General features: G+C 33.3%; 1 protein-coding gene across 1 annotated transcript in view; it reads left to right on the top strand.

Annotated features, from left to right (window-relative positions):
- Nucleotides 1-11,761, top strand: part of LOC106461359 (calcineurin B homologous protein 1-like) — a 21,024-nt gene extending 9,263 nt beyond the window's left edge. The window contains exons 4-5 of the mRNA XM_022388298.1: nucleotides 8,368-8,471; nucleotides 9,381-11,761. Of these exons, the coding sequence (XP_022244006.1) occupies nucleotides 8,368-8,471; nucleotides 9,381-9,515 (239 nt within the window). The 3' untranslated portion in view covers nucleotides 9,516-11,761. The remainder of the gene's footprint in view (nucleotides 1-8,367; nucleotides 8,472-9,380) is intronic.
- Nucleotides 11,762-12,431: the final 670 nt, after the last annotated feature.

Raw genomic sequence — 12,431 nt, 5'->3', positions numbered from 1 at the left:
AAAATTCTCTACAACTCGGCAGTGAACACAAAATTTATAGTGGAGATCCTGTGAGCAAAACTGTCAGAAAAACTGAATAGAAATGGGTTAATCTTTTCTAAATGCCAAGAAGAACCAGGTGAAAACTCACATTAAGCAATTCCAGCTGTAAAGGAGCATATATATAGTACAGTAAGTGTACTGTTTAGCTTTTACATAATCCAAGGCAAGAAAAATTCTCTACAACTCGGCAGTGAACACAGAATTTATAGTGGAGATCCTGCGAGCAAACCGTGGCAGAGCCCACAAAGTCACCACATTTCAAACCATTCATAAAAATGGAAACAGAAGAATGGTTCTAAAGATATTCAGCAAAGAGAACACAGTACTTCCAATCAGGAGTAATTGACCTCTTCATATGACTCAAAGAAAAGTCACAAGTGAGAATGGTAACAAGCTATGGTGGGATTGGCTGATAACTGGATTCAGCATTATCATCCAATGTCAAACTCACTTCAGTCAATTGTGCACAGATATGAAATCCAAATGTAGGAATGGTAGACAGCCTATTTCCAAGAAGCACAGCCCATTAAGGTATGAAAACACAATGCCAGGTGGGATGCTGTGGTAAGGATTGGAGCTTTGCAGCATATTGTGAGGTAAAGTGAAGGTTCATAGGACTTAGTGTGGTCACTGCTAGTTCCAAAACTGTGGGAGAAAATCACAGACACACAATTTCACAAACACAAAATATTAATTAGATTGCAGTTGATTCTAAATTAGAAATATGTAATCCTTATAATATTTCTAGGTCAACAAATGAAAGAAATTGAATGAGGGCATGATGGATCTTCAGCATGGAACATCTATCCACTTCCCAAGAAGTAGAAGATGTTCAGTACTTTTGTACAATTGATGTGAAGCTGCTTAATGTGTGTTGTAAATGTAAATTTAAGGTTGAAGAAAAGTTTTAAGAACTTTGTCTGAGCCACCATGGGATTAACAGCACCACCCAGGTGGAACTTTGTATAAGGGTGCAATCCCCACTGGCAGCAAAAATGCACACAAATGGTTTTAGATGACAAGAACGTGAAACCATGGTCCACCCTAAAAAGTGAGTGAGGGCAGTCTGAAGCTGCCACTCAGTAAACTCCATATTCAATGACCAACAGGTAATCTGAAAGTCATCAGCGTAGAGGGTATTTGCAACTGAAGGAGGAAATTGTTCAGTGATAGCATTGATCTTAATACTGAAAAGTGTAACACTTAATCCCATGGCTACTAAGTACATTGTAAGTACCTAACATTGCTGTCATTGTATTTCTTTCCAAAAATGAAACTAGTGGATAGAATTATTTGAAATTTGACAAGAATTTCCCTAAAAGTATGTGGTTACAGAAAAATAAAATATTTAATTCTGATTTTTTTCTACTATTTCTACTAAAAATTCGTTTGCACTCAGACTCTGAATAGTTCACCTGCAAGTTGATTTTTATGTTAAGTATAAAAATACTATTTTTTATCTTACAGTTGTCACATTTCATTTGCATAATCTCTAAAACCTCCTAAATTAATATCAAAGTTTTCTTTGGTAAATATTTATATTTTCATTTTCCATATTAATAACTCCAGCTATTATCATCAACATACAGTGCAATGAAATGTTTAAAATTAAGAAATATGTACATACCTTTTAATTCTTCATTGATTAATCTTAAAATATCTTCTTTGGGTCATATATTTATTTTTGCATCTTTACCTTTTCACTTATAGTTAATTTTTAATGTTTTATTTTCCTTTCTTATTCTCTACTGTTGATTATTTATGTCAACTCATGTTAACGGGTCCTGTTTTTGTCCTTGCTTAGTAGTGTAAGTCTTGGGGAACAAAGTGAATTTTAAAATATAAGTAATACATAATTAACTAAAATAAATAAATAAAACCTAAATGCAATTTAACTCTATCAAACTAATAACTTACTTGATAGTGCTAATTTCATTAAAATACATTTATAGTAAAGTGGTTTAATTAAATTTTGAATGTAACTCAGTAACACTTTGTGACATGAACAGAAAGGAATTACAGAAGTGTGCCAGTATTCATTGGGCTGAGTTACAACCCTTAAGGACTCCAAGTTTCTATGTGAAGGATTGGAATAATGTCTAACCCACACATATTTGGACTGACCTATTACTTAAAAATATTTCAAATAATAATGGGTAAATGGTCATGTAACCCATAGGAATGAAAGTCCTATAATATGCCAAATCTACTTATAGTGTTGTAAGTCTTCTCAATATAATAAAGAAAAATCTATACAAGATGCTCCCTGTCAAGGAAAACTTCTGATTGATGTTTTAAGTTGAATAAGGTGGTCCACTGTGGAGGTCTGTCTGTGGAAACCATGCTGAGTGGTGAAAGGAGTTTGTTTGATTCCAGGAACCAAACAAGATGATCACTAACTATCTTCTCCAAACTCTTAGAAAGACAACTAGTCAAAACAATTGGTGTATAGTTAGAAGTAATCTTTGGATTCTTTCCAGGTTTAGAAAAAAGGGATGTAAATGGCCCTATAGCATGTATCTGGAAAATCGTTGTCCTGCCAAACCTGATTAAAAACAACCAGAAGATCAAAATATGGAGGAGAAAGATGGTGCAGCATTTCATAATAATATCTGGTCCAACCCATGTACTGTTGGATCGATGAAGAGCAATCATTATTTCTACAAGCATAAATGGTTGACTATAATTATAGTCACAGAGACTATCAGTTTGAAAAAATGTTAGTGATCTTTCGACTTGTAACTTGATGGCCAAGAAGGTAGGGGAAGAGGTGGAAGTGCTGGAGTGATAAGATAAGCACTCCCCACGGTGGAAAATCAGCAACATCTTGGCCATTGAAATGCAAGATCAAAAGAAAATGGGAGGTAAACATACTTCTAACGTTTTGAATCTTGTCTCAAATGATTTTTGAACTGGTGGTCAAAGAAATATCATAAGTAAAATTAATCCAAGATTCCTTCTGGCAGTATATTCTATAACCATTTTGTGCACAGATTTCATAAAATAAGTAAGAACTTTAATGTTTAAAAATTGCACAATAATTTATTGTATAAAGTTAAAAGCAAAATATACAATTAAAAACTCCACATGTTTTGGTGGAATCTGCTGGCCAGAATCTACTGAAAGGCCATGTAGTTGTAAAGAGAAGGATATCTGTGGAGGATATCCCAGACTGGTTTCTGAACCTTCTGTGCCCATTGGCAGTCAGGAGTCCACATGGATGAAAATACTTTTGCAAATGTGTTAAGGTTTTAGGGATTGTATGAACAGCTGCCTGGACAGTACAACCAGTTATTGTCTCTACACAATTATTAATAATAGAGAGGTTAATGACAACAGGATCAAGCTTCAAAAGAGTGGTGAAAGAGAGTTAGTCAGTTTGCTCTGGCTTCCACAGCAACACACAAGTTGGATGACATTGATGTGGCTGCTAACCTCCTTCACAATGATGGAAAAATGAGCACTGCCCTGTGGGTCATTGTCCACCCTCCAAGAATATCCAGGAAGAAGAGAAGGGGAACAAATTGATAAATTTATGGCAGTAAACAACTGACTAGGGACATGAAAATATGTATATGAATCAGTACTGAATGGAGAAAGGATACAATCTTAGAGCATATACTTCACAGAACAACACCTCCCATCAATTAGGGCGCCATCAAAGAGTGGATTGTATCCATTAAAGTCTCCCAAGATGAAGAAGGGAGATGACAAATGTTCAGTAGGGTCATCAAGGTCCCCTTGATCATAATCCCCTCCCTTCCTGACAACAGATAAAGAGAACAAATTGTGATGATAAAACCAATAGAGACATGGATGGCAACAGCCTTCAGTGGAGTATTGAGTGATACAGACAACGTGTGTGCTTGATGGTCAACCAGCAGTGCCACACCACTTTGAAATCATCTGTCTTTCCTGTACAAAGAAAATTGCCAAAAGGTGACAGCACTGTCTGGTCTTGGTAATGTCTTCTATAACGAGAGGCACAGAGGATGGTAAGAGTCAATCAAGGCCTTAATATCATCTAAATAAGAAGAGAAACAACAGTTTCACTGTATCAAAGTGAGCATTCAATGAATTCTGCTGTAGATGTAGACTAGTTTACCAGCCTACCCATGTAAGTTAAAAGACCTTTAACATGGTTAGAGAAAGACTGTGTGGGAGGAACAGAGACATCTGTCTGCACTCCAACCCCAACAGTGAAAGAAAGTACAGCAACATATGTTTAAGTTGGAAGAGGAGACAATAACTTCCATGCTTTGGGATAATAAATGTTTGAATGTTGTTGACAGTCTTTAACTGCTGTACCTCTTTTTCATCCACCCACTTAGGGCATAAGCAAAAGCAGGAGGTGTGGGAACCACTACAGTTAATGCAATGTGGGTCCAGTTGACACTCATAACTATTATGGCCTTTGCCACCACAATGAGCACACATTAACCCTTTGAGTGCATAATTAAATTTCAGGTAGATCAAAATCTACTATTTGTGCTTTTGTTCAGTGATGTACTCATGCTCGGTACTAATGCAAGAAATTCAATGACGTGTGAGTATCCTCATTGTCGAACTATGAGGATAAGTTTTTGCGACACCGTAGGATAAATCCACTTGTCACACCAAAAGGCTATAGATATCAAGTCAGATATCTCTAATTATAACATCCAAAGGGTTAAAGAACCATGACAAGGTATCTTAGAGTGTCAGGACTGCTGGCATTGGAAACATCTGAGAGGGTTATAAATATAGAGCCTTATCTTACAGTTCAGATAAACTACCTTCACAGTAGCTGGTGAAAGAGGTGATGTAAATGTCAAAATAAGAATATTGGTTGGCTGCATTATTCCATCTTTTCAAGCAAAGTTATGCCAGACAGCCAAAGTGTCTTTGCTGGAGAAATGAATTAGAATCTCCAATTCAGGGATGCTAAGGAAATCCCTCTTAACAGTCACTCCAGCATGGGAAATAACTTCAGTAAGTAAATCCCTGATGGACTTCAACCTCAAGAGGAGTTCACTATCTTGTGGTTGGGATGTTTCAACCAAGAATGTCCCCATATCATAACTTTTTGACTGATTTAGGAGACTTGGTGAGCCCCTCCAATCCCTTCTGAATGCAAAAGGGAGACATATACAGTACTGTGCAAAAGTGTTAGGAAAATATAATATTTTATCACTCTTTCCATTTTATGGGGCTAATTCTTTCATGCCATTATATAATATAAATTTCAACACTATGGTAATGCTTCACTGTTTCCTATTGACAATTGAATGAGGCATGGTGAAAATACTTATCATTCTTTAGAAATCCCATATATTTCTACCAAGGGCATGTCATAAGGTTTCTGCTTGAATGAACATACTGATCAAACTTAGGGTCTGAAATAACTGTCATGGTACCCCATGCAGTGTCTTAACTATATAGAAAGAAGCTAGCATATGGTACCAGTATATGCTAGAAGAAATCAATATAATAGCACTCCACAAATATACCTTGATAAAAACAGTGTTTCACAATGTATATTAAGTTTTTTTGTCATGCTATGACCCAAAAAGCCTGGAGAATTGTCAGTAGAGCAGAGATTTTGCATAAAAGCTTTACGTGATGCTGGTTGGACTCTCCAACAAATTGCTGCAGACTTGAAATGCTCCCCAAACACTGTCAAGTACACTTTTGCACAGTACTTTACGAATTTTTCTGATAATGAATGAAGAATCAGAAAGTGAGGTACAGGAATGGTTGGAGATTGTGAATATCAAACAGTCTTCCATCTGTGGTCATTTTCTAATTATTGTTTAGGAATTTTTCTGATAATGAATGAAGAATCAGAAAGTGAGGTACAGGAATGGTTGGAGATTGTGAATATCGAACAGTCTTCCATCTGTGGTCATTTTCCAATTATTGTTTAGGAATTTTTCTGATAATGAATGAAGAATCAGAAAGTGAGGTACAGGAATGGTTGGATATTGTGATTATCGAACAGTCTTTCATGTGTGGTCATTTTCCAATTATTGTTTTTATTTTGATTATTACTTTTTGGATTATTCCTGAAAAAAAGATTCAGTACGCACTGACTTCACCCACCATGGAGGACATGATACACTGTCATACTAGGACATTGCAGCCATGCCAGGGTTTCATGGGCACTGTATCAAAACACCAGCACCAGACATAAGGACCACAACACCAGTTAAGGACATCCAATACTGACACTCGGTTTACTCTAGCCACATAATATTAGCAGAATGATCTCAGGAAGGCCACTTCAGGGCCAACCATCTACAATCATTCAAGACCAAAGTGGTGTATTGCAGTGTCCCTGACACCACTCAACCACCAGGATCCTCTCCTCAATTTCAGGGGTCATCACACACACACACACAGCAAATGCATGGGTAGATATTTGGATTCCAGAGAAGGTAGACTGTTCAGACAGCACCTTTCCTGGGAGGTTCTCTCACCACATACATATCTATTTTATCATCTATGTTTTGGCTACTGATCTGCTGCCATCTTCAGGCATATCCAGAGAAGGACTGATTTTGTGGTGGTAGTTGCTTTAATTTTTTTCTGGGTCACCTTCATAGAGAGGCTGGTGTGTTTTTCAGTCATTTTTTGGGAATCTATTCCATTGGGAGTTCAATGAACAAGCTGGTGTAAATGCTTTCAAGGGAGGGTATCCAGGTTTTTCTATGCTAGGTGGACTGAGTGTGCTATCATTTAAATAGATGTTGAAAGATTCTTTTAATTTTCTTTTTCATGTTTGTGGTTCATGTCCTATTATTTTAGTATTATTATAATTTATTGGATGATCTTCTAGTCTGTCATGATGGGCTATTGCAGATAGATTGGTATTCCTGAGTCTTTTATGTTTCTTATGCTTCTGACATTTAACTTTTGTTGGTCTTCTTGTTCCTTCATTGTATTGTATAAGGAATATTGTAAGTGGCGTTTTTGCTTTTCATTGAATTCCTGCTTATTCTTAGTACTTACAATCTTTATTTTATTCTTTATCAAGTGTTCTGGGTATACATTGTAAAGGAGGGTTTTAGATTGTAGTGTATGTATTTATTCCTTCATATTAGTATATTGACAGTATAAGCATTGTTTACTTTGGATGTAAGCAGATTATGATGACTGTCTATACAATGTTGTGATGGGTTGATCTGTAGTCAACATAATTACCAGTACCTGTGTATTTCTTTTAAATATCTTGTTATAAATCAAATCTTCCCCAACAGTATAAAGCCAGTCATCATAAACTGCATAATTTCCAGATGATTTGTAAATGCTGAAGATTCTAAGATGAAGGAAGAAAAAGACATCACACAACTCTCCTTAAAAATGAATACATAGGACACATGATAAAAAAGATAAATTTCAAGAATATACAGGAAGAAAATTACAGATATACAGTCATATTTTTCTATGTCAAAGGCCTCTTTGAAAACACAGAGGATATGTAAACAGCACAAAGTCAGAACAGTTTTCAGAACCCACAATACATTATGATTACAGTAATTACAAACCAAACTACCTAAAGACCCAATAGAAAGGCAAAACACTATTTACAAAATTCATTGTGAATGTAGATTTCAATATGTTGTAGAAATAAAAAGACCAATAAAAGTTAGAATGCAGAAGCATACTAGACATACAATCTATTTGTAATAGACCATCACCATAAATATAAAGATAAAAGAAGCCTTTAAAATCCACCAAACTAAAAACACATTCAGTAAACCTAGCATTGAAGTCAGGAAAATCTGAGTATTCCTCTTTAAAACATTTAAATGAATTAGCTGATGAAGTCCTAATGGAGGAGTACTCTAGATAAGTGAATAACACACCAGTCTCTCAATGAAGAAGACCCAGAATAAAATCCTGACCACTACCACCAGTAGAACAGCATTTCTCAGAACATCTCTGAAGATGGCAGCAGGTTAGCAGATGAAGCATAGGATAAAAATTAGTTAGTAATTAGTATATAGTAATAACAACAAAAATGTAACTAATTGATGATTAGATTAGATGATCACATAGGCTGCTAACCATGACAATGATTGCAACTTAACCTTCATAACCTTATTTTCTGTGTATATTTAATAGAAAACGAGTAATCTTTGATCATCAAGATAATTTTTTTGCAACTACATACATGTGTATGTTTGTATGTATTCTTATTAAAACATTGGTGAAAAGCTTGTTTTGTACTTCATGATATGCAATTATCAAATATTTCTTACTTAAATGATTGTATATGAATATAACTTAACTCACTCTTCAAGGATGTATGTGGAACTAATTCTTTGTTCTTGATATCTTCAGTTGCTTTCAGAATGTATGACACTGACAATGACAAAAAGATATCTCGAGGTGAGCTCCTGGTTGTGCTAAATATGTTGGTGGGATCCAATACCCCTGAAGAGCAGGTTGGTAATAGCCAGTAATTGACACACTGATTATTATAGATGAGATATGATGTGTAATTGTTGAGGATAGACTTATTGTTTCAAGAGGGACATGTACTTTTTTAATGATTGTAATTATATTGGTGTAGGAGGGATAGATGTGTATTTGTTGATGGTTCGGGCATTGGTAGTTATAAAAGAAACATGTAAGTATCAGCTCATAGTAGACATAAGAGACAGATATGTACCTGCTGTGGATAGTTATATTGTTATAGAAGGGACAAATACATATTGTTCAAAAAGGAACAGATGTATATTTTGTAACTGCAGACATAAAAGGAACAGTATGCATTTGCTGCCTATATACATATTTAAGGAAAGATGGGTGCCAAATGATAGCTAATATTGTTAAAGAAAGGATGTGTAGCTCATAATAAGACTGTTTATTATAGACATGTTTCTGCTAATAGTAATTTGTTATAGCACCATGTAGCTATCTTAATAATATGCACTTAGTAATAGCAGAAAGTGTAAATGCTGATAGTGGACACATTAACAAAGAATAACAGGTATTTTACTGATGGGTAAGTTGTTGGTTGTAGGTAGGATATGTTGGTAAGAGCTGCTGGTTAAGGATACCTTTATTTTTTATTGTATTTCATATGAAGCATTAATTTGTATTTTAATATTTTTGGAATGGATGATTAATGGTTGTGGATGCATTATTAACTGAAACAAATTGATCCTTTCATGACCTCATAACAGAAATATTGTCCAATAATTGCTGGTGCATAAATTAAATCATTTTAAAACTATACCTATATGTTATACTTTTCCAAGTCGTATAGAATACTCGGTACACAGGAAAGGAATTTCAGTCTGATAAGGTAAAGTATTAAAAAGTTTAACATTTTTTATGCTTACTTTCAGCTTGCAAGTATTGCCGACAGAACCATCATTGAAGCAGACATGGATGGGGACAGAATGATCTCATTTGAAGAGTTCTGTACATCATTGGAGAGGACAGATGTGGAAGAGAAAATGAGCATTCGCTTTCCTCACTGAAGATTTTGCAATTTAATGTAGGAAAAACCCTAGATTAAAACTACAAAGCACTTAAAAAAACAATAATGGAGATAAAACTTCTAAAAATATATGTAACCAAACATTATATTATTCAAGAAGTGTGTAAGTGCTTATTTTATGTGTAATCATTGAAACTATTTTGAATCAAAATACATTATTTTATTTACTCCTTGTTTATTTGTGTTTAGAGCAAAGCCTTATTGGGCGATCTGCTGTGTCCACTGCAGGGAATTAAATTTCAAATTTTAGCACTGTAAATCTGTAAATTTACTGTTGTCCAACCAGGGGGCTATGTACTTTTAAAACTGAAAGGTAATTTAAATGTGATAATCTTAGTCATTCAATATTTTGTATGTCAAGTAATCCAGAGTAGTGAAGTGCATTCGACATTGTTGTTACTAGAAGATAGTGAAACTGAAAAATATGTAATTGGAAGCAAATTGTGGTGATAAATGTGTATAAATTAACTGAAGTGTGATTTTATTTTAGAAGTCTTATTAAAGTTTTGTACCATATTTGTTTTAGCTCACATCAATTAATTAAAAACTAAATTACAGATTAAATGAAGTGCTGAATTCCTTGGAAAGGAAATCAGTTACAAATTCTTGCTTTTTTATATTTTAATTACCGTGAACCTTACCAACGTTTTCTTAGTTTTTTTTTAATTTGGTTCTTTGCTTGGAAGACACTGTAAGGATGATACTGATATATTTTGTCAGAAAAGATTAAATTTTGTCAAACTATTCTCTTTCATTTTGCCAATATTAATTAATATTACTACACAATGGCAGTAACAAATTAAGATTTTTGTAAATAACTAATAGCTTATGTTAGTGTTGTCACAATATTTATTTCTTTACAAGATATTAAATTCTGTTATAGTTAATTCTGTGACTACTTTATTGTTTGCAGAATTCCATTACTGTTGAATGGAAATGTTTGGTAATAACAAATGTTTGTTGATGTTATCTTTTTGTATACCTTAGTAACTAATTTCTTAGTAAAGCTTGTTTGTTTTTAAGTGTATGGCTACACAATTATGTCTATGTCCAGCTGTCTATGTGCTATGTCCATCATGGGTATTGAACATTGATTTTTAGTGTTATGAGCTCTTAAGCTTACTATTGAACCACCAGGGGCTACTTGTTATTCAGTAAGTTTCCTGATGTCATTGTTAAGGTTTTATTTAAATTACTTGTCATAAGATGGAATGTATATTGTTTTATGTTGTTTATTTTTCTGCCATATGTTGAATTTCAAATAATCATATCCCTGTGCTAAATTAATAGAAAATAGAAGAGAGAGAAAACATCAAAAAATAGACAGTTTCTTTCTCTAATTAGCTAAATCTTAATGTTTGTGACTCAATATTTTAATATGGTTAAAAATTAATATGACTTAGATACTTTATAATTAAAATAAGAAAACTATTTCATCTGTTATACATTTAATATAATTAATTTGAATGGAAATTTATGAAATTTTCATGAGGGGGTGCAGGATACCACAGCTTCATAAAATGGTGAAAAATGAGAAATGCTCCTTTGGTGGAATGGAATCACTGCATTTAGGTGTTTATTATTGTAAAATATTGTGGACTTTTTATTTATTAATAACTGCATCATAGCAAAGTCCAATTCACATGCTTTTGTGATATTTTTATTAGAGCATATAATTCAATTCAACTGTATTAGTGAGATAAAAATTAGTTTTTCAGTCAGAGTTAATGAAACATTTTGAGAAAGTCTCTTTAGTGCTTTCAACTTTGTTTGTAGAAGAATTTTTTAGTTAAGCTATGAAATTTCAAATGTAAGAAGCTATAATGATTACAAAAAACAGATTACAAACACTAGCCTAAATTATTAGTATATCTTGCCAGATATCAAATATGGTTTCATATTTGAATTTATTTGTTTTTTTTTTCAGGTAAATAAAGGAGTATGAAATTCTGTATAACATTGTACACTGTATTACAAAAACTTATTGAAGTCTAATCTGAGGATCTTATGGATTTTTTTGCATATATAATTTGCTACAAGAAGCTTGTATTTTGAAATGAATTTAATGTCATCATGTATAACCTCTCTCACTAACTCTTCATTAATATTAAGGTTCAGTATATTCGACATGGATTTAATAAAACCAGTTAATGACTCCAACATTTTAAAAAATGCACAGTAATGTACTGTATAAAGTTAAAACAAAGTTAAAAGCAATATAGAACTTTAAAAACTACATGTTTTGGTGGAACATGCTCCACCATCTTCAGGAGACAAGAAAAAACACAGGAAATTTTATTTATATATTCAAGTAAAAGTATTATATTGTTTCAAGAATAGATTACTAGCCAGTAAATTTTTTTCACCTCTAGAATTTATCTCAGTAATGGTGTTAAAGACAAAATAGAAGAAAAGGTATAATGTGCAATGTATATATAATTTCTTGTAGTTCTGGTTTAGGTTATATTCAACAGACAAGTAGAAGTTTGGGATTTCAATTTAAAGAACATAAATATACCATTGATAAATTAAAAACTAGTGAATCAGCATAGGTGGAACATTAAGCAAACTCTTCACATATTACTGAGTGGGACAATGTACAAATATTTAATGAAGTAAAATCAAAAATTTAATTAAATGTAAGAGAATTATTACAAATTACTAAAAATAAAATGATTTTGAATAGAGATATCCTGGTCCACAGAAGTAAAGTTCTGGAAATGGCACCACTGTACAATATGCAAATTGAGCATGTATATTTAATTGAGTATATATATGAAATTTTCTGTGTATTTTCTTGTCTCCTGAAGATGGTGTGACATGTTCTGCTGAAACATGTAGAGTTTTTTCAGTTTTATTTTGCTTTTAATTTTATGCAATAAGTTATTGTGCATTT

Source organism: Limulus polyphemus, unplaced genomic scaffold (genome assembly GCF_000517525.1).
Source record: "Limulus polyphemus unplaced genomic scaffold, Limulus_polyphemus-2.1.2 Scaffold943, whole genome shotgun sequence".
Lineage (NCBI taxonomy): Eukaryota > Metazoa > Arthropoda > Merostomata > Xiphosura > Limulidae > Limulus > Limulus polyphemus.
This window is presented reverse-complemented; position numbering and strand designations above follow the sequence as displayed.